Consider the following 24,311-nt stretch of genomic DNA (forward strand, 5'->3'; position numbering starts at 1 on the left):
GCTCCTCTGCGCTCCTCTGCGCCTTGACTGCACCTTGACTGCGCCTCTCTTGGCACTGCAGGAAACATGAAAAGTGCGCCGGTCACGCCCTGTCCGCGCGGCGAAGGCCGGCGCAGGGCAGGTGCACCTGCGCTCGCGCCTGGTCTACGAAATTAGAGCCCTTTGTGTTTCTGCAGTCAGACTCATTCAGAACCACAGTTTTAGGCCCCCCGTTCACACGCCAACGTTACATCCGGAAAAGCTAAAACGCAGTGAAAAAAATCTGTGTTTATACAGAAATGCTAAGGGACTGAAAACGCTGTAGTTAGCAGGTGACGTTATTAGTCAACAGGCCTGTAGGTGGTGCTATAATTGTCTTGTCCCGAAGCAGCTTTGGTAGATCTCTCCTGAAGTAGAGTTGGGCTGATCATCTGGTGTATTGGAGAAAGCTAAGTGCAGAAGTGGAGCAACAGATGCACATTTGTTGAAAGAAAGATTGAGCAGCACAAGCACAAAATGGTAGTCCACGACCATCGTAACAGTGATTCTGTTGTACTGTTGTATGCCCACACATTAAGGGAAGTGTGATGTTAGTATTTCCACTGAAAAAGCTGACAAAGGTGTTGGCAGCCTTTCAGAAAAATTCCACTTTGGAGGCCATTTTAGGTCGGCTAAAACGTTTCTTGGTAAACGAGAGGCAGAAACGCAACCCTTATTTTGTGTTTCATCCTTAAACCGTTGTTGTGTAAACGGCCCCTTAAGCACTTCAGCATGGGTCTAGTTTTTTTCAAAGGAGTTTGAATATTGTTGAAATTGCACTTCTTTTTATAAAGAAGTTTCAGGTTGTTCATAATGTTTTGTAAAAAGATAGGTAATTACATGTGAATGTTGTCAGAATGTTAACAAAGGAAACATTTGGAGTTGTTGTTATTTACAAGTTATCATGCTCTGACTTTTCTGGTGTGGCACACTTGAGATCAGATTGAGCTGCGTGCTGCCCCTGACTAAAAATAAGTTTGACACCTCTGATGCATAGTGTCTCACAACAGAGATACCACACGCTGATATTCAGGATCGACATGATGTGATCTTGATTTTTTTCAATATTTACAGAAGTTCAACTTTAATCCGCTCAACTTTTTTTTTTCTCTTGGTGCTTTAAAACTGTTGCCTGATCATTCAAATTTGACAACGTATAACAAGATCTTTGTTCTATTGGTTTATCACTGACAATCAAACTCATTTTTAGCTCTGGGTATACTGTATATATACCATGTTAAATGTCAAACTATATTTTTCAGCTCCTAATGAAACAAAAAGTCCCACAGTTCATTTTGTGGTCTAAATCTCAAGCACAGTTTCCTGTTGGAGCTTGGAGCTGTGCATATATTACACTGCCTGTCTGTTGTCTGTCTGTCTGTCTGTCTGTCCCTCTCCTCTTAGATTCTCTCCATCATTTCTCTAAGTTCTGCATAAATTACTTTCCCTCTCTCTGCTCTTCCATTCATGTCAGTACAATAGCCTGTTCCCCGAGCAGTGGGAGCGAAGAGAAAGACTAATGTAGTCAGGATTAAGTCTTTTCACTCATGTTTCACACATCTCCATGTTCAGAACAGTTTCATATGATGTGAAAAACCCCAAGCAGGACATGAGAACACATTTCCATTATCACACCAGTCATTTCTAATCACAATGAATGGTTACATCTGATCAGTGAACCCTTTTACAAGTAAGTGAAGGAGAGTGGCGCTGTCGATAAAACGAGAAAAAAAGCTTCTGCTGGATATCATACACTCACAGGCCACTTTATGAGGCATGCCTTGCCAGTACCAGGTTGAACCCCCCTTTCCTTCAGAACTGTCTAAATTCTTGAGGTCTTAGATCCAACAAGGTGCTGGAAACACAGATTTTGCTTCACACCGACATGATAGCATCACACAGCTGCTGTAGATGAGGATCTCTTGTTCCTCCACATCCCAAAGGTGCTCTATTGGACTGAGATCTGTTGACTGTGGAGGTCACTGGAGTACAGTGAACTTACTGTCATGTTCAAAAAACCAGTTTGGCTATGTTCATACTGCAGGTCTTAAAGTGATACTCCAGGATGGAACAAGTTGGGTCCTATCTCAAGGTTTAGGGCAGAAATTACCCCTACAGCAGTGTTTTTGTGCAGCAGAAGCCCAGAGCACTCACACCAAACACCCCCTCCCTGCTCCTCTGCCAGTTTCCTCTGCACTCAGACGGGGCCATATTTTACTTGACCAAAAACACAAATAAACGGACTCCCACTGAAAAAATCTGATATCGGTCTGCATTCACGCTTTATTTAGAGAATTTTCAGTGCGTTACTTTCACACAAAAACACTGCTAAATAAGGATCTAGTTCTCATTGTGGCATAAAACGGCGCTACCTCCGCTGCAGAGCCACAGCTGGCTACGAGGCGCTTGCCGCTTAGTGTATCAGTCCACGCGCAGCGTGCCAGATATAAACAAACGCAGGTAGTCTGCCAGGACGAAGAGACACGATGAGAACTAGAGCCTTATTTAGCGGTGTTTTTGTGTGAAAGTAACACGCTGAAAATTCTCTAAACAAAATGTGAATGCAGACTGATATCAGATTTTTTCGGTGGGAGTCTGTTTATTTGTGTTTTTGGTCAAGTAAAATATGGCCCCGTCTGAGTGCAGAGGAAACCGGCAGAGGAGCAGGGAGGGGGTGTTTGGTGCATGCGCCCTGGGCTTCTGCTGCACAAAAACACTGCTGTAGGGGTCATTTCTGCCCATTGTTCCATCCCAGAGTATCACATTAATGCTCAAATCTGTTTTTTTTTTCTGTTTGGCTGTGGCCTGTCTACACACTGTGATGTGAACAGTCTTCAAAATGACGACTGAGAAAGTACTTCCAGTTAAGTGGAGGAGATAGGACTGAGGAGGCACGAAATTAACGCATTAAGACACACCCACAGTTTCCTGTTCTTAGCTTTGATTTCCTCTTTTTGGGACCATTCCCTGTAAACCCCAGAGATGGTTGTGGGTTGAAATCCCAGAAGGTCAGTAGCTTGTGAAATACTCAGATCAACAACCATGCCATGTTCAATGTCTCTTAAACCACCTTTCTTCTCTGTTCTGTTGCTCAGTTTAAACTTTAGCAGATTGTCTTCATCAGGTCTACATGAGTGAATGCTGCAGAACTGCTGTCACATGATTGGCTGATTAGATGTTTGAGTTAACAAGCAGCTGAACAGATGTTCCTAATAAAGTGGATGATGCCAATATCAAAACTTGTTACGATTACAGATGCTGTGTTTCATAGCATGTTATTCTGGGCAGATAACATGAGTTTTAACCTAAATGTGCAGCCAAATTTTTGTTACTGTACATACCTGTCATGTTGCTGTAAAGGCTGCGTGTGTTTCTCCTGTGTCTTTTTATTTGTCCAACATAGAGTCTTTCTATGGTAGTTATCATTTCTGCGTATGAATATCTGACATGGTTACTGAGATATTGCTCTGAATGCAGAGCTGGGAAGAGTCATAAGAAAGTAATGAAATATCTGATCTTGTGAGGCTAAGAGGCTGAGAGGTATGAATTTTTTTTTTTGAAGATTCCGAAAAGAGCCACAAATAAAGAGGTTTATTAAATAAGGGTTCAGTCTGTAATAAATACCTGGTTGGAAACTCCTCATCTCAGTATGAGTCACGCAGATGTGTCAGCTTTGAGACACAGACAGGGTATGAAAGCCAGCACCACACGTTTTTAATGTGAAATGAGCAGCAGGGACATTAAAACACTACAGTGTTCGTTTCAGTCATCAGATTATATGAATAATATGTGTGTCTGTGTGTGTGCATGTGTGGGGGAGTGTTGGGAGATTCCCTTCAGCCAGCACGGTGGCCCAGTGGCTGACTCAGTCACCCTTGGTCTGAATTCTCCTGATGAGGTGTTTTGTGTTTGTTCTCATATTTATATGTAAAGTCAGAGAGATATGGGGGAGCAGAATGAATGCAAAGCTGAGGTGATGATGCTTCAGATAAGTTTGAACATATTCGCATAGAAATCGAATCATTTATGAAATATATCAGGACGAATGTAGAGATTGTGTTCACAGATATTCACATTGTGGAGGACAGAACTCTTCTGTGAAGGAATTCTACTCTTACTGAGAGTCTCTCTGATTCTGACTGTTGTTGAATATAGTTTTTCCAGACCATTAACTGGGGGGTAGGCGAGACTAACAGTTCCACTTGTTTTATTAGTTGTTACACTCATACATCAGGCTTTCCACTGTGTCTCTTGTAGTTGTCTCTGAATTCTTTAAGTCTGTTTGGCACTGCCTTCCTATCATCTTCTCGGGCAGTATTTATGTCCTATATTTAGTTACAAAACATCTTATCAGACTTAATATGAGCCAAATTCCCCTGAAAAGTCTAGAAAATGTCTTGTTTAAAGATATTGAAGGTTAAAAACACCTGAATTACTTCAAAGTAAAAAAAATCCACCATGTGGTAAGAAGAATTTATAGTTTAGTTTTTGAATAGCATAACTGCAGTGGACAACTTCTTCTCCTAAATGCAGTGGTTTCTTTAGTGGAACTACACAACCTCTAAAATTTTCTCTGATGACATACTCCTTTAAGATACATTCAGTGGTAAGTCGGTGTAACTGCAAGTGCATTTTCTCTGACTCCAAGATGACCACCAGAAGGCTACACCAGTAGGCCCCTGCTGGGATATCCTGTCAATCCTTCTATTCCAAACCCCAGAGATAAAATATATATTACGGAGGTTTTTTTGCCCCCCCAGTCCGAGTCCGAGTCATTTTGAGTATCTGCCAATGCCGAGCCCCAATCCGATACTTCCACTCAGATACTTCGCAGTCCCAGCTTTAAGCTCCTATCATGTTCTGCTCCACTTAACAGTATTCAACCAATAGTGTCACTGTTGTGATGCCATGCTCTGTGTTGTTTCTATGTGGAGTTGAGACGGTCTGACTCTGTACTTTCACATAATGGTAGTAAATACTAAGCAGTTTATATATATATATATATATATATATATATATATATATATATATATATATATATATATATATATATATATATATATATATATATATATAGGGGCTGCACGATAATGGAAAAAACTGACATTGCGATATATTTTTGGTTTGCGATATATATTGCATTATTAAAGATAGAAGAATTTTTGCCAGATGACTTGAATAGCTCTGTTTGGGAAGAATTTGGTTGACTCACAATGACATCATTGTATTCCTATGATACCGTTTAATCCAGGCTAAGGGGGTTTATCTGTGAATCACAAAGATTGCTGTTAAGGATGGGTACCCAATTAGGTACTTTTTTTAGGTACCGACCGAATTCTGACAAAAGTACCGGATATCGATTCATGTAAAATCAAAAGGTACCGTGTTTAGGTACCTAAACGCATCCTTGTGACTGTGAGGGAGTGGAAGAGTGGGCGATTTTCCATGCTGGACATGAACACAGCATTTCAAGGTGATATACTGAAGAATACATTTGTTGAATTGTAAAAATTATATATTTTATTATTGAAAAAAAAGATATTTTCTACCACATACACATAAAAAAGTACCGAAAGTTGGTACTGTTGAGTACCGGTACCGATTGCAAGATACCGGGCATCTGCACCGTATCGTTTCAAATGTGAAAGGTACCAATCCCTAACTGCTGTATATGAAAGGGATCCAGGAGGCCATGTCTCCGTACAAAATAGAATAGGTTCCAATTTCAGTTACTTTTTTTCCATTTCTCCAAAAAATAGGGGAAATGTGATAGTCACATCACATGCGCGATGTGACTTTTGCGCATGTGCATATTGCGATGGCAATGTTCAAACAATATATTGTGCAGGCCTAATGTATGTATATGTATATATACATATATATACATATATATACATATATATACATATATATATATATATATATATATATATATATATATATATGCTGTTACATACAATAGACAATACAGTGTTAACAACATACAGTGCAGACAAACACAACACCCACCCAAAAGACTACAAAAACTTACAGACATATGCACACTGCCCATCCCCAGACATTACATGGTTTCTGTAATGTGAGCCCTCAAGTCCTCTGGCTTGTCTGTCTGTGTCCCTCTAGTTGCTTGTTAATTAAGCCTGTAGCATGTGGGATAAATGAGTTTTTGTAACGGTTTAGTGCACAGAAAGGGGTCCTTTACCTCCTTCCAGAGTTTAGGAGCTCAAATTGGGAGTGCAGCACATGGGAAGGATCATCTATGATGCTGGTGGCCTGTCGAATAACAGACTGGTCATATGAGTCCTGGGGGGCAGAGGGTGGAGGCTGCCCTATAACCTTCCCTGCTACCTTAACCAAGTTGGATATTTGAGCTTTATGTTTAACTGTCAGATTCCCAAACCCCAAATATACTCAGACGCCACAAGAAGTGAAGGCGCTGATGAATCCTGTGATTAGCTTGTGCTAACATGTTAATTCAGGTGCACTGCTCTTGAGTCTTTCCTGCATAGAAACGTGATGCTACAGGTGGTTGCTGGGTGTGTGTGCTTCTGTAGGAGGCAGTGGATGTGGGCTGCTGCTGGCACTTATCGTAAGGGGAGAAGCTCAGATTGAATGTTGCGTTTACAAGCAAGTAACAATAATTCCTGCAGACCCTATCTTTAAGGTTATAGTGCATGTCATACTAGTACTTAATTCTGGGGCTGGGTAGTCCAATGGAGTGGACATGGCTGTAACTTTATGAAAAAGTCAAAAATTTGAAAAAAAAAAAAAAGAAAACATTTTTTTATGCTTTGTGAAGGATAAAAATACTTAACAGAAGCTTTTGTAGTTCATGCATCTGAATTTTAAGTCTAATGAGACAATTTTTACTACAAATAAGAGAAAAAAAATGCTTAGATTTCAGTTTTTCCAGTGTTGAGATGAAATATCATTGACACTTGGAGAGATGCTGGCTGGCAAGAGGACTAAAGTCTGACACATGCATCCACCTGACACATTCACCCCACTCTTCAATATTGAGATCACTCTTAGTGTGTGAGATCAGATTATCTAACGGTGCAGTGTGATCTGAAATTGGTAGCTTATCTTCAAATTTGAGTTTCTATTTCACGGGAATGCGAGCTCTCGCTTTGAGCTGTCACTTTCAGATGTGGCTGGCTTTTCAGCCACATTAGCCAAAAAAGCAGTTCTGGGGAATCCTGACCCTCTACCAGGGAAATACCCAAATACAGTTATCCAAAAAGAGAGAAAAGTGAACAAAAAAAGGCTAAAGATGATTTATTGAGATTATCTGTAGAAAATCAGACTACGCCTTTCCTTCTGTGTTGAGTGTGTGTGTGTGTGTGTGTGTGCGTCAGTGTGTTTTTATTCACCCAGGGCAGACGGTGTGTGTCCACCATGTGTGTGTCTCTCCTCCAGTGCTGTGCCGATGGGTGGGGCGTCCCCTTGCTTTGAGGATGAGGGGGCTGTGGCACACGGAACTGTGGGAAGAATCACAAAGACACACAAAGTTCAAATAAAACCAGGAGGCCAAGAAAAGGTCAGAGGTCAAATAGAAAGGTCAGGTCGAAAAAGAAGCAAGGACAAAGACAGGATAGAAGGGGGTGGGGGAGAGATGGAGAGACAAAGTATGACTCCATACGGGGTTCAGTCACTTGGACACACACAGAAACATCTCCGAATAAAGGAGAGGTGATCGCTTTCACTGTTTTATGAACAGCTCCAACAGAAATGTGTTGACAGAAGGAAAGACAGAGTAATAAAGGACTATAAGACATGGACATGCAGAGACAGACAGGGCTGTAAATAAAGTGTTCAGTCCTGACTGAGCTGATAACACAGCTGCAATGAACAAAGACAAACTCATAAAATATCAGATAACAACACTCACTTCTGGCTCCATGTGTTTTTTTTTTTTCTGTCTGTTTTCTTTCATCCTGCATTTTCTTTCCATGACGGGACTACACAAAGAATCTCAGATAATAAGAGAATATTTTATCATGGAGAATGTATTATGGGCCTGGTTTTTCTTTATCAGCCATGTTGAGTATAAAGACAGTTTAAACTCATACACTGCTCTAGCCTGTGAGGCTTTAAAACTTCATCCAGCAAACGCTAAAGCTTCAACCTCTCTCACTCCAGATTCATGTTTGTCTCTCTAATCTCATATCTTAAAGATGAATCAATGATTTGATCTAGTTTGTGAGCTCTAACTTCATAAAAAGAGGTCAAACTGTGCTTTCTTTGGCTCTATACTGCCCTCTGGTAAAAAAAAAAGCTTTCTTTTCTTTGTTTTAGCTGCTGTCTGATGCCACAGGCAGCATTTTCCGTTTACTTTTTGAATCTCTTGAAGTGTTGGTTTGACTTTGGGTAAGGGATGCAGGATATTAGATATTTTGCTGATTGCAGATTACTGATATGTATCTTTTTTTTTTTTAAGCCCCAACATGTAATTGCAGAAATCATTTGCTCTCTTCAGTATTTGAAATATGTTGATTTATTTCTTATGCAAAAAAAGGAAAATAACTAAAAAGGACGGTTCTTGAGATGGTTAGTTGAGTTTTCAGTGCAGAAAGACTTTGGCCTAGCTCACCCTCACATTACTGACACTGATAGCAGTTTTGCTATCTATCGTTGACACTTTGAAAAACTTCTACACCACAGACATTTTGGCTTCAAACTCTCAAGCTGCAGGCAGACATATGTGACGTTGTCACGTTTCGCTGCTCACATCTACCCACCAGGGACATGGCGCAAAGGTTTGGGGTTGAATCAAGTAAGCAGCAGCCCATTGTCACTTTTATATCGGTTGATATTGGATTGTTGGCTGATATCTGATGGTGCATTTTGAAGCCAATATCGTGTTGTTAATATCATACATCCCTACTTTCATTAGTCAATTTAACTTTTAAAATGAAAAAATATGAAAAAATAATTATAATAAGATAGTAATAGTAATAATAACAACAATGCTAAAAAACAATTATCCATATTATGTACAAGGGAGGTCTAAATGCATTAACTTATTGTGCAGTGAAAAATTTGGGTTTACACAGGTTAGGGTTCCTTCCTCCACAAACTCTCTTCCCTCTGATTGGGTGGCTCTATGTAGGCCTGTTGTGGGTGGAGTTTTAAGCAGACCTTGGTGTTTGAGGCCCACACCTCAAACATGTTATGAACCAGTTAGGAGATCCTTATGTGATGACCAAATCATATCAGCAAGTGTCAGGAAAATCTGGTGCTCTTTTTTGGAACAGAGCGTTTTGATCAGTTCACAGACAGTTTCAGTGATTTCTACATGTGAATTTTTAGAGGTTTGAACATCTGCACACATTTGGTCTGAACATCCACCGTTGTTATGCTATATCAATGATTAAAATATTAAAATATGGTGAAAAAGAACAACCCTCTTATAGCTCACTGTTTCCAGATGTAGTTTTCCTGCGTGAAGGATCATTCCAAGCCGAGCCTTTGCAGCACACAAGCCTTTTCAAACTGATTTTTGTAAAATCATTATAGAGCAATAATTATTGCATGTTGGGTTTTAATTCAATCCAAACCTTAATTTACAAACTGCTGAATGTACATTTGTCTTTAAAACCCTCAGCTAACATTTTTTCTGGAGCGTATTGTGTCATTAATCATAAATAGGACTCTTAAAAAAACCTGATGACCACAATGCTGCAGTGACGTGAAGACTTCTGCGGTGTTGAGCTGATGACCACATATTAGACGTGATGAACCTGAAAACTTGGCTCAAAGAAGACTGCCTTTCACACTGCTCTTAGAATGATGATTTGTTTTAAACCTTTAAAGAAGGTTTGTTATGTTTCTCTGTATTTTATAGTAATCAAATGTCTTTAAAAGGCAGTCAAACGATTCATATCAGAGGAGAAAGGATTCTTTACAGCACTGCAGAGTTAAACTCATGCATGGATCTAGTTTACAAAGCGAAAAAGAGAAAAATCGGCTTCTTCCAGCTTCTGAAATGCTGACGTTCACATACAAACATGCACAAAACAACTTGTTCAATCAAGTTAAACAAGAAACAAGAAGTGTTTCTTCTCTTTCAGCTTGTACACACTAACATGGCTCTGCTGCTCCATTAAAGGTTTATAAAAAATAGAACAAATTTGAGGGTCAGACTGAAAACTGGCTGCATTCATGGCATGCTCTGACATCATATGGAGGGAATGGTACTTCAATAATAAAGCTATAAATTCTTATTCCACACACCACTCCCCATCTTCTTATGGCACAACACAATGAATAAAACATCAAATCATAGGTTCCTATACCACAATATTCTCCATAGTGTGCTCCATGAATAATGGATCTCTGGAGGAGTTTCTCCTTAATGCGAGCTTTGCTTGGTGGTGAGGTAATTCTGCTCCAACAAATACACATGTTAATCTCTAGAGGCTTCCCCGGCCTCAGGAAAGGACTTGTGAATTCAGTCGCACCCACAGTCCAATAAATACAGTGTTTGATTCCCAGTACTGTTCCTACATCTGCTGCTCCAGAGACGTGACGCTGAGACGTTATTATGGGGTAAAGTAACAGGACAGATGGACACATAACATCTATTAGAGTGGAAATGAGGCAACGATACATAATCATCCTGTAACTGCAGGATGCTAAAAACTAAAGAAGCTGTTAGAGTTCATCCAGCTATCTACAAGAAACCCTTTTTTTACCACATGCATCATATCAACAAGACCCAGGTGCAGTTCAAAAGTGACTTAGTAGTGGCTCACAATCCATCAGAGACTGCTGCCAATTTGATCTTTATTTCATGGACTCATTTTCCATTGAGGATGTATTAGCAATTAGCCATTAGCCAATTGTTTTCAGCTCAAACTCACCCATTATGCCCAGTTTGCTATAAAGTTTTTACCAAGAAATTTTTTTTCTTTAATTAAAAAAATAAAAACTAAATAAATAAAAAAATAAAATAAAATAAAATAAAATAATGAAAAATAAATAAATAAAATAATAAAAAACAAATAAATAAATAAAATAATAAAAAACAAATAAATAAGTGTTTTCTAAGTACAAACCTTACAGCAAGCTAACTAGGGATGGGCACCGAATTAGGTACTTTTATAGGTACAGACTGAATTCTGTCAAAAGTACCGGGTATCGATTCATGGAAAATCAAAAGGTACCATGTTTAGGTACCTAAATGCATCCTTGTGACTTTGAGGGACTGAAAGAGTAGGTAATTTTCCATGCTGGCCATGAACACAGCATTGCAAGGTTATATATTGAAGAATAGATATGGGAAATTAAAGAAATTTGAGATTTTATTACTACTAACTTTTTTTAAATTGACATTTTTTACCACATGAACCCAAAAAGTACCGGAAATTGGTACCGTTGAGCACCGATACCGTATCAGTTCAGATGTGAAAGGTACCCATCCCTAAAGCTAACTCACTAAGCACAATGGGTAAGTTTGAGCTGAAAACAGTTGGCTAATGGCTAATACATCCTTAGTGGAAATATAAGTCAGTCGAATAAGGAGAACAAAAGCTGTATTTACAAATAACCCACAAAAAGCTGAATGATTGATCTTTTTCTCTTTGCTTTTATCCACATTTCATATTACTTTTACTGCATCTCTGTTAGTATGACAATACATTTTAAGTTAACACTAGAGTAACTAAACATTATTTTTCTTAAACAAAAAAAAAACAAAAAAAAAACAAAAAAACAGTAGGATTTGTTGCACCTTATTGGTTAAGTTTGCCCTTTCTCACTTCAGTCTTACTCCAGTTTTAGTCATATCTCTGCTCTTGTTTGAGGTAACTTCACTTCTGTAGGAGCTGTGAATGAATTCATAGTTTAATTTTTATGTTTCAAGGTTTTGGTGTATTATACTGTTTGCATATTATTTGTGTAGCCAATTTGTTGTTACTTATACAGGATCAACTTCCACTGGTGTATGGTTGATCATGTGGGGGGCAGAGATATGCAATAATTGTTTGTTTGTTTGTTTTTAAGTCACCTGTTACTTTTAGTTTGGAGTGGAGAGTGTGAAGATGAACTTGGTTACAGTGTTTTTTGTTGACTGCTGTTTTTTGTTGACTGCTGTTTTTGTTAGATTTCATTCCATTTTTTTCTAACGCAGCCGTACAGAGGATATTAAGACTGCAAGCTCCCCCAATAAGCGGTACAGCTGAGGGTCACGTGACCGACAGGCGCCCTATGGCTGTAGGCGAAGCCCTTGCCACTACCAATATGGCCGCTATAGCTGATGTGCTTCATTTTCCGTTTCAGAAACAGAGGGGTGACGTCAGCGAGACTACGTCCTATTTTATACAGTCTATGGTTATAGGTAGGGTTGTGGGGGTCATAGGGGTCATGGGTCAAGGTTTCTATCCTGCCAGTCTCAACATTTAGTCTTTTAGTTGTGTGGGGAGATGTCACATTACACTAAATAAAGACATTAGCTCAGTGAAATATAAAGCCAGAAATTATTGTGGTAAGTAAAAATTCAGTGGGGCACTCACAGCCTTCCCCTAAGAAAAGAAACAAAAGAGCCCACACACACACCCATGCACACACACACTCTCTCACCTGGTTGGCTGAGGGAAAGTCGAGGCCTGTGTCCTGCACACCCAGGAACATGGTGTCCCCGTCCAGCTGCAGAGAACAAAAAGCAAGAGAGCAACAATGTCAACAAACTTTACTCCAACACAGCAAACAGAAGACAGCCAGTCGGGGACAGAGTATGAGAAGATGAAGAGAGGAGATAGCATGGTAGCTCCCAATGTGTTTACAAATCATCACAATCTGTAGTTATCACTTCATCATCTCCCTCAGACATTGCCTGTTATTCTCATGTCTTACATGACAACTAGTAGCTGTCTTGACCCTTGTTTCCATGGACAAAGATTCCGAACTTGAATTTGCAGCCTGTATTCACCACACCAGCTGGGGTTAGGTTAATCTAGAGAAACTGAAGGCCAAATAATTCACACCCGTTTGAATCCTGGTTCAGGCAAGGAGGGCGTGTTCTCCCCATGCATGCGTGAGTTCCCTCTCAGTAGTCCGGCTTCCTCCCAGGACTCAAAAACAGTTTGGTACAGGTTGGATTGGTTAAGCCTGATCCTGTTAGTGTTTCCATAGCCAACTGTACCCTTCTTGGTTAGCATGGTAAGCTGGATGCCGATAGCGGCTTCAGTTGTGTCATAGCTTGACGCCACAGCAGCACAACACAGTGTACACTGCTAGTATATCAAACAAAAAAAGAAAAACATGACAGTAAACAAAGTGCAACGGTGGAAGGCATTCAGCAATTTGTCTTCTCTGTGACTGGCATGCAGCTCTTTGTTACTAACAATCAAGCTTTGTTTCAGAGAAGAGTGTGTGCCACCAGGAGAAATACAGCCGCTGCTGTTGCACAGTGAGTGACAATTCTTTAGACCTATCAGCAAACTGCGGTGTTTCTGGCTCCACCTTTTGGGGTTGGATCAGTATGTCTGGCACCCCAACAGAAGGACACCAAAAAGTGGGATGGTACAGGTTGGTAATTTGGGGGCCTGTTCTGGTTAAACGCCACAGAATGTGTTCCGTACTGAGACCTGAGAACTGAACTGCTTGGTGGAAACGGGGCATGAATTCCCTGTAGGTGTGTGTGTGCACATGAAAGTTTGCCTGTTTCTGTGTGTCAGGCCTGTGATTGACGGGCAACCAGTCCAGGGTGTACTCAGCCTCTTGCTAGAATAAATCTGGAATAGGCTCTAGCCTCCTGCAACCCTGAACAAGTGTCAGAAGATGAATGGATAGAAGTTTTAAGAAGAACCTCAGCTCAAACTGCAAACTCAGGGTAACTTCTAACATTCACACCTTGGATGTTGTTATTCTGATTTGACAGGCGACTTGGACCTATTCAGAGCACTGATTGGCTACTTTTCTCTGACGATGTTAAATTAACTGACTTCCTTAAAATGAGGAAACTTCTGTTTCATGGCATAGTGGAGTGCGAACAGGCTAATATCAAAAGTTGGACTGTTTCAACTCTTCACAGGGCCTTCAAGGTACCAAAAAGTTCTCCTTGCTGATTTATCAGGCACATTCACCACTCTTACCATCAGCATCATCTTTGGTAAGCAGGTTGCTAATGACAGTAAACAAACCAGCAGTGGTCATTACAAGAGAAACCCTACATTTCCACCACAACAAAAACAAATCCATAAATCATCTAAAATACTGTGTACATAACAAGTGTCTTCATCAACAAACACACAACAAGAACATTTGAACAGCTAGATCCAGACATCATGCACACATCCACACAGCATTACAAACACACACACAAAATGCAAACACAGGTGGACAGGTGTACGGACAGGTGTAACTGCCCTGTCCATCCCCCAGCTGTTGGGTATTATGCAAAAGAGGTGTAGGTTTACACAGTCAACAGAGAGCCAGGATGGCGTTATCACACACACACACACACACACACACACACACACACACACACACACACACACACACACAAACACGCACACACACACACACACACACACACACACACACACAATTATTTTTTTCTTTTTAAATACACAGAATTATTAGAGCAGTAGATGAGATTTTTACTTATGTCTTCAGTGGTGTACACAGTAGTGGAGGGGTTGATAGATCCTCTGTCCTATAATGGATCCAAACTCTTTTCTAAATTTACTCTAACTTCCTCCTGTACGTCTGCTGTCAGTACCCAAATACAATAAACCATAGTTCAAAAAAGCACTCAGCTCTCTCATCTTGACTCATATAGTCTCCTATACATGTCAAAACAAACCATGCACTGAGGGTTCATAAAAAGTTTATGTTTGTGAATTATGTTTTGTCCGTTTGGTCTGATTCCAGAGACCATCCATACAAAAAGTAAAACTGCAGTTTTTGGCTGAAGCGGGTTCCACAAGACAGACAAAACATAATGCACTCACCATAAACTTTTATAAACTCTCATGCTGCTGTGTCTTTCTTCAATACAAACTGACTGACCCCTCGGGTAAAATCACTTCCAGGTAACATTAGGGATGGGTACCGAATTTGGTTCTTTTTTAGGTACCGACCAAATTATGACAAAAGCATCGGGTATCAATTCGTGTAGAGTCAAAAGATACCATGTTTAGGTACCTGAATGCATCCTTGTGACTGTGAGGGAGTGGAAGAGTAGGCGTTTTTCCACGCTGGACATGAACACAGCATTTCAAGGTTATATATTGAAGAACAAATATGTTAAATTGATAAAATTCATATTTTATTGTTAAACCAATTAATATTTTTTACCACATAACCACAAAAAAGAAAATTGGTACCGTTGAGTACCAGTACCGATTGCTAGGTACCAGGCATTGGTACCGTATCGTTTCAAATATGTAAGGTACCCATCCCTAGGTCACATTCAGGATTTAGTAAATTCCCTTTATGCCAACATTCTAACTCTATAAATTTGTTTCTTCCTTTGTAAGAATGTTTTTCTAATGAAATGTTGGTTGGATTCCATCAGGAATTCAGTTTGTACTTCCCAGCCACCATAGAATGTGGCTCGTACTGAGTCTGATAAGATGTTTTTACTAATAACGATACATAAACACTTGCTCAGAGGAGGACTGAGGAGACAAAGTTGTTTGACCTCTGCCCTGCTGTTGGGCATAGTAACAGAGGCTTTAGGGGCAGGATGTGTAAAGCGCCCACTGTGCATTGCCTCTGGTGCTCCCACAGAGCTGTTACTCAATTTTTGATCAAACAGCAGGACACCAGTATTAGGCCACTGCAGGGCTCACTGTGTGGTTACAAGGGTAGATGGACTTGTGGTGGACAGAATGGTTATCTGAAAGTCACTGTCTTGCATCAAATCACAGTTTGATGACGCCCCAGTGTTCAGAGCTCTTTCTCCACAACAACACAGTCAGAGGAATCTGGATTGTTATTCTTCATCTGTGACTTTACACCAAACCAAGAGTCAGACTGATACCTGAGTCCCAGAGTGGCATTATACAGTGTTACAGATATACAGAAGCAAAATGTATGACCTGTAAACACACACACACACACACACACACACACACACACACACACACACACACACACACACACACACACTAGTTGATGTCCCATCCTCCTTGGCTTGCACAGATGCTTCTGTTGAAACCTCTGATAAGAGCTCAGAACTACTTTGCCCCACCATCCTGTTTCTGAGACTCCACCTTACAAATGAAGCGTACAACAGTTGTACTGTTAACCATCATTCTCCAGTTCAGCCAGTCTCCACCTCCACAGGGTCCAGGACTGAGCCTCCCCAGCAGTCTGTTCAGTCTCTGTCTCCTGGATCCTGTCTGCTCACAGCAGGTGAAAATCTTCCAACATGGTGTTGGTGTCTGATGTTAGCTCCATTAGCCATGTCTGTGAATAGCATGATGCTACTCTGCCCTCTAGTATTCCCTCTGTTGCTGGGTTAGCACAGCTAGCTCGTCCATCTTATTGGAGATAGATCTTACGTTCCCAATAACGATGGATGGAAGGACAGGTCGATGTCGTCACTTCTTAGCTCACACCTGAAAACCAGCACGTCGTCCTCACCTCCTTCTCCTCATCTTGTGGGAAGACATCAGGCCTTACACCAGTTAGCATTGACATGCTACAGGCTGCTAACAGCTGAGTTCACATGTAAACAATGCAGCCAAGGTTACATGTAGGATCTCCGGACAAACACAGGAGAAAAGTAGTAAAAATATCACTGAAGCCACAAAAAGTTTGGTGTCCATGACCAACAATGAACCATACAAAGTAATGATCCACTCCAAATACAAAGATGACGAAAAAGAGACGAAAAGAATTACAAGAAACGGACAAAGACAAGAGAGCTACTGCAACAGGCAGCTACTTGGGTAGCGCCTAGCAATGAGAATGGAAAAGGGTAAATAATGGGTAAATAAGGGGTAATAAAGGGTAAATAATAATGGAAAGAGGTAAAAAAAAAAACTTCATGTCTTCGATACCAGAAGCCACCTGGTCCCTGCTTACGTCACTGCCTCCAGATGCTCACTGGCTGTCATAGGCAGAGCGACTGTTTATTCACTTTCAAAACCAACACATTTTCACAAACTGACGATAAACCTATGTTAGATTGGACAAACACATACCACCAGGATGAACCGCATCAGATGAGTAATGAGACAGCTAAGCCATGAAAAGCCAACGTTAAGCTAATGTTATGGTGTTCAGAAGCTATATTATGTAGCTTTTGAATTCTGTAACGTTCACTTGTCATAGAGAAATGCGGTCCAGCACACCGGAGTCTGTCCACTGCTAACCTGTCAGCCCTGTCTGACAATGGTGTACCTATTTTTAGATGACAGCTGTAGCTGTCACTATAGCAGCTTTAGCTTGATCATTATAACGAGCGATTTCAAAAGAAAACCAACAGTTCAAAACATGGCTAATACCAACGTGGAGTAGCAAATTAATGGATGTTTGATAAAAACAATATGGATTTCGTGGGGACTTTGTCATACGCCTTGGTTCCAAGTGAGGTCCTGGTTAGTCTTTGTTTTAAGGGCTGTGAAGCTCTTCCCCTTGATCTTACAGAGAATTGGGACACCCCTTCACTACATGTGGACAAACAAACCCAGGATTAAGGAGCTGCATTGGGATTTGCCCTAAATGGTCCAATAATCAGAGCAAGCTAACTTTTCTTCTTGGAATGTTCTTTTTTTACTTTGAGTTTGAAAACTGAAGTGGATACGCAGAACAAGAATTGATAAGATTATAATGATACCCAACCCTATCCATGACACTTTAGAGGGCTCTGCCTGCAGCTCTGCCCCGGACAGGCCTCCAGAGGACTGGCCAATCAGAGGGAAGGGGGATGGTGGAGCGGAGAGTCTTAAAGAGACAGCAGCTAAAACGAAGAAGCATTTCAGAACGAGACAGGTTTTACTGAAACACCAGTGAAAGAAAAATTAAGACTTTTTGAGCTGTACACTATGTAAAGATACTACAAGGGCATCAGAGGGATGGAATAAGGACCAAACTCCTTAATACCTCTTTTTCAATTGAAACAAGCTTTAAAAACATGGTCATTGTTTCTGTATCACATTTTTCTAGAATAAAAAAATAAGACCTTTTTTTTTCTCTTTAGACTTGATGGATTATCAGTTAATAGGGGTAAAGTATCTTTATAATCATTAAAGTAGAAATTTGGATAAATATTTTATGGGTCTGCACCAGAGAACATCTCCAGAAAAAAAATGACAGCACGGTTTGTTTTTAGACCAACTTATCTTCTCTCCCTCTTCCCTTTATCTGTGTCTCTTATTCTCTCATCTCTGATGCTTTTGTGTGTGTGTGTGTGTGTGTGTGTGTGTGTGTGTGTGTGTGTGTGTGTGTGTGTGTGTGTGTGTGTGTGTGTGTGTGTGTGTGTGTGTGTGTGTAAGCAAAGCAAAGGGTTGAATAACAAGCAGCCAGCTAAGTGGGTCAGGGTCGGAGGAAGGGGGAGAAGGGGAAGAGAGACTATTAGGATGACAGACAAGGACAAAGGAAAGAAAGAGGAATACAGAGTCCTGTAAGGAAGAAGGAGCAGATGAAGGAAGAGAACGAAGGAGGGACTAGGGAATTAGATGATTTGTTGATCAGGGGAAGCAATCGACACAGGAATCAAATACTGAGAGAGTATAATCAGCTGATAATCTCTGATTAAAAACACTGTTACAGCATGCATGGTCAGCCACCTGAAAACATAGAATACAATATTTTACCAACATAAACTGAACACTCCATGACACTAAGGCTCAATATCTGCAATTTATGTTTAACTTCCTCTGTAAATGATGTCAGTGTTCTGGAAACAGACAGTGTTTCAGCCCAGGTTGTGTTAAAAGTCAAACTGTGTCCACGAGCTGCAGAGCATATTCAGCACTACTTGGTTTGGGTGGAGAGTGAAAGCATTTGGCGGAGCTCATCTGAATGAACTTTTTTAAACTGCATCAAAAGACTCAGATCAACTCATAACAACTCATTAGAGACAGGGAGAGGGAGAGAAAAGGAAAAAGAGAGAGTATGGGTGAGTTTTAAGGGGAGCAGTTCAAGCAGCTGTGAGCCGTTCTGCCCCAGCATTGTTTACCTGTCTTATCTCTGTCCCCATGGCAGCAAAAATAAACCTGGCCTTATTGGCTGAAGAGTAAAGGACCTGAAAAAGTCAAGAATCTGTGTGTAAGTGTGAGATCTTTAAGATGTAGTTCTTGGAAGAACTTATGGAGCACCTTTCTAGTCACTGATGTCACAAAGCGCCGGTCTCTGTCACCCACCCACACCTCATTCACACACTGATGGAAGAGACAGCTACAGTAAGGGACCATCAGTGTTACAGTACTCCAACAGTACTGACTTTTTACATTGGTTGCACTGGTGAGCTTAACCTTCTTCTTTTAGATGCATCCAAATTTTTCATTGCATCACCTTTAATGCCAAAGGTCACTTTTTTATGGTTTTCCATAACTTTCATATGATGTGAATGATTTTTAAACAAGAAGATGAAGTGACATGCTTGTCTTTATTCGAAGCACAGTTACATATAAAAAGAAAAAGGAAGTGTTTAAAGTGTGTCAGTGAACTAAGCCCTAACATCTCTCCTAAAGTCTTACAGCAGGTCTCTGTTTGCTGTCACATGACCCTCAAATGGCAAACCAACCTGGTTATTACTGTCTGATGCTGTAATGCAGCTGGGAGAGGGGACACTTTTTCCACACACCTGTCACAGCATGTAGAGTGTGTTTTTTGACATGATGTGTGTTTTTTTTTTTTTCAAGTTTTGATACAAAACGTTGATGACCCTCTTACAAATGCACTAGGGGCCATATTCTGACCACACTCTTGACAGTGAACGATATGCATTGCATTGCCTTTGCCGTGCCTCTACCAGGGACATTGTTCCAAACAGAGCTGTCTGAAAGAATATATTTTGGGCTTTTTAATTTGAGTCTTGGGGCCGGGCTCTATCTCAGACGTGGTAATCTCCTCTGGTTCCGGGTCTGATGTTAACACCAAAGGACCAGGGCTTGGCATCTAATCATGGACTGAGGGCTCAGTGTGTTGGCTGGTTGGACTCAGTAGTAGGGACGGATGGAATGATAGTAGCCAGGCTGGTTGTAACAGTAGGCTTAGTTTTCTTAATGAAAAAACTTTCAATGTTTCTACCTCTCTTATGTCCCCTCATTTAAAGATGTTTACTTTCTTTTCCATTTCAGTTAGTTTCAGGCTACTGTGGCACTCAGGTCACTCACAGTTTTTAAACACACAACTTAAAGCAGAAAACGACCAGGAACAGGGCCAGCCTTACCTGCACTGTACAATTGAATATTGATTTCTGTACATTTTGAAGCTTTGTTTAGCTGGTAAACATATTTTATAGTTTAAATAAATATTAACTTCAGTTATTCCACCTACTCATTTTTTGCCGTTTACCCAAAACATTACCATTCTTAACCCACAATAGGTCATGCAGGTAATAATTGAACACTGGTATCAGATCGGTATCAGTCAATACCCAAAGCCCAGGTATCGTATCGGTATTGGGAGCAAAAGAGTTGGACTGGTCCATCCCTAACTTCAGTCACAGGAGAACACAGACAAGCGATGCACTTGTGAAACAAATGAATGTTTTCACCCAGGCAGTGTCGGGTGCACCAGTGCAACCTAGAGAAAATGTACATCGCAGTCTTAAAAGTTTGGTCACATTTGGAGTCCCATGTTGGCTAATCTTATTCATACACATTCACACACCGCTGACATGGCAAGAGCAATTTGGGATTCAGTGGCCCCAAAGCTTGTAACTGGGAGTCAATGACTCTACAACTGAGTCTACGCCTTCATGGGATCTTCTTACTGAATGTTAATACAGGCCATGATCAGATTCAGTCAGATCTCTTTACAGTGAGTGACAATTGATTCAGATGCAGATGAACCAAATCACGCATTGTAAAAACCCGTGCAGTAAAGCAGAGAGGAAGTGCTTTTCTCATGCTCCTGGTGTCCATGTACCACAGTAAAGTCAAAGAAGCACAGGGTGCTCTGAGTCATAACATCAAAAACTACAAACTAGAAAACTAGAGATTTTACAACAACTACACTCTGAACTCAGGGGGCCTGTTTTTCACTCCTGTCCTCCATTAGATCTCAAGGATTTCAGAAAACCTTTCCTTTGAAGGCCCTGATACACTTTATAAAGCATCCTGCTGCTAATCAGATTTCTTAACTACCTTTTTGGTTGGTCCAGGTACTTATCACCTGTGTCTGTTGTCTGGTTGTTTGATTCCTCTGTTTTGAGTAATTTTGGATCTACCGCTTTACCTAGGACCTTAGAAACCCACTATGTGGACTCACGTTTTCCTGTCATGACTGCTTCTTTGAAATTTTCAAACTGTTTTTTTTATCCCAGCATGGTTCTAAGAGGGCTCTGTTCAAGGTCTCCAATGATGTCAGGCAGGGGCTCAGTGTCCTCTTTGACATCACCTCTCATTTTATAACAGATGTGTTTGACACATTTATTGGAAGACATTTATTGTGTAACTTTGTTCACGGTCCCTCAAAAGCAGGACAAGGTGATCTGTTGCTGGATTTGTGCTCAGCGCTTTTGTGCAATAGAGCAAATTTAAAATAATTAATTTATCAAAACAATGCACAAATTCATAAACTTTTTCTATTTCTTAATCTGAAGATGAGACTAAGAATGATGTTTTGGTAACTTCAGACTTTTCTAACTTTGAAAACCAAAATAAAATAAAATAAATATATGTAAAGTGACTGTGTTGATATTCTGAGGGGTTTAGTGCAGTCACAGTTCAAGTGTCAACCCCATCAGTGGATACGTGAGGGATTCAACTGAAACATTTCTTCAAGCTGCACCCGGAGTTGTTGGTGAAACAAGTGAAAAACCTTCTGACTGCCGGCCTGCTGTAGATATCTGTCTTCATGATATTTAAGCTTTGCCTAGCAAAATAACACAAACCTTCTGGTGTTGATGTCGTAGCATGAGCATGTGGTTCATGAATAGATCTGTACAATGGGTCGACCCATTGTCACTGATAGCTGATCTTATTTTCTAAGTCCGGATAAGAAAGGTATTCAGTATCAGGATTGGTGTTTCCCTAGTTTGTGCTAATTTAACTGGATCTTAAATAATGTTAGCCTCATGAAGAGTTCCACTAGTCCAACACTGGTACAAACCTGGGTTTATTGCTCTAAATCTTTTATACTGAGCATCTGTCACAACTCCTAATCCACTATTCTCTCTCTCTGTTTCTTACCAAACAACAGAGAAACCATAGTTGAAGGTAACAGTGGCAGAGAGTTTGAAAATGTTGTTAAAAGCACATAAATACAATTAAATAAATGAATATTTGTAAAGAGGGTATTGTGCTTGCTTAAGGCTTTATGCTGTCTTTCTGGTACCTGTTCCTGTAGTACTAGCTTTACAGCTGAAATAACCCCACTAAGTTTCTCTTTTCACTCACAGTCGTAACATTTTGTTTGAGCTGTTGTCTCCTAAGCTCCCCTGCTCCACAAACCTTCTTCCATCTGATTTGCCTGTCAGGGCGGATATATGGGAAGACCGATTAACCTGATCAGTATGAGGTTTTATGTGTTCCCATCTAAGTTGAAATATTTCTCTCAGCCATAGCTGAGGACATGCTGTTCCTTCATGGATGAATGACATGTGTGCCTGACTCTAAAAGCCTGCCATGCAGTTCAGTTCATCTCGGCATGGCATGTGTTTTATGGCGTTTCCACTGACTAATCCTGGGACGGATCCCCAAATAACCAAGACAAGCCATCCCACTTTTTAGAACTCTTCTGTAGGGGTGCCAGACTAAACCAACCCAATCCCAGAAGGTGGAGCTACATCACTACAGTCCACTGATTGGTCAAAAGAATTGTCACTTCACAGTCTTCTCTGAAACAAAGCTTGATTGTTCTTTGTAACAAAGAGTTACATGCCAATCATGAAGAAGGTAAATTGCTGGATGTCTTCAATCGTCGCTCTTTGTTTAACGCAAACAGGACCATGCTTATCTGAGCCAAACCATACTGGTCTAAACCGGACTGTTTGGTGAAAATGGGGTTTATGTCTTGATCAGGGGCAGGTCCCCAAATTACTGACCCTCACCGTCCCACTTTTTGGCACCTTCCGGTTGGGGGGCCAGATAAACCGATCCAACCCTAGGAGGTGGAGCTAGAAATACTGCAGTCTATTGATCGGTTGAAAGAAACACTTCCAGTGCAGCAGCGGTAATAAAGAACAACGCATAACCCTGCCATATTTCAATCTCCAGTTGACTTCATGAAGAGAACTTTCTGTTTGATTGGAAAATGGCGTGAGAATCTTGTTGAAACAAAACTATGTCGCGTTTTTCTTCTTCCCTTGGTTAATTAGTGGTGCTGCTATGCCATCATGCTACATTACCCAGCTGACGCAGCTATTGGCATCTGGCCTACACGCCACCTACCAAGAAGGGCACGGTTGGCTGTGGAAACTTAAACAGGATCAGGCTTACTGATCTTACCCAAACCAAACCGTACTGATCCATGTCGGGCCACTTGGTGGAAACAAGGCTTATTAAAGCTGCCTTTAGGAGAAGAAGATAATATTTCATTATAGTATCCAATACTGATAGCAGGAACATTTTCATACTTAACACAAATAAAAAGTTTGTCATTTTTGGTAAACAAAGCAACAGACGCAGACAACAACAAAAACATTAGAAATGTGACTTTGCACTGTTCATCAGTCTTGAGTAATTAACTTTACACAACCTCAGTTCTCATTATTTGAATGTGAATAAAAGCTGAGCGCTTAACAACCCAGTGGCAGCGAAACTCTAATATTTCCTCAGGAACAGATCCAATCTCTTTCACCAGTTAATCAATCTAACTTATTGTTACTTCTACGGCAAATGCATACGCACACACTCACACACGGATAGAACAATGCAGGGATGATTTTAGTATGTGATTTGATTGCAATATGTTTGCTTTGGAAAAGAAATCCTGATAATTAGTCTCCTCTGGCATCGCTCTATCTCTGCCCATCTGTTCCATTTGGCATCCCTCCACCAACCAGGAGCCCCTCATCGCTGTGTCCTCATAATCCAACCAACTAAAAAGCTTTCAGAAATACAGACACACAAGCAACAGAGCTGAAAGTCACCTGATCATCGGGGAGCTTCAGGGGAGGAAAGAGTTTTTGGGTAGGAGGGGTGAGGGGACGGGGGTTTGGTCTG

At 40.7% G+C, this 24,311-nt stretch overlaps 1 protein-coding gene across 2 annotated transcripts in view; it reads right to left on the minus strand.

The window, feature by feature from the left end:
* The window catches only part of tox (thymocyte selection-associated high mobility group box), a 66,724-nt gene that overhangs the window by 26,980 nt on the left and 15,433 nt on the right, over positions 1-24,311 (minus strand). For both annotated transcript variants that reach the window (XM_074687802.1, XM_074687801.1), the window contains 2 exons: positions 12,601-12,666; positions 7,392-7,499 (listed from right to left, as the gene is read on the minus strand). In XM_074687802.1, coding sequence (XP_074543903.1) covers positions 7,392-7,499; positions 12,601-12,651 — 159 coding nt within the window. In that variant the 5' untranslated portion in view covers positions 12,652-12,666. The remainder of the gene's footprint in view (positions 1-7,391; positions 7,500-12,600; positions 12,667-24,311) is intronic.

This window comes from Halichoeres trimaculatus, unplaced genomic scaffold, assembly GCF_033239565.1.
Source record: "Halichoeres trimaculatus isolate MK-OKI-2021-1 unplaced genomic scaffold, fHalTri1.1 fHalTri1_scaffold_15, whole genome shotgun sequence".
In the NCBI taxonomy this organism is placed as follows: Eukaryota; Metazoa; Chordata; class Actinopteri; order Labriformes; family Labridae; genus Halichoeres; species Halichoeres trimaculatus.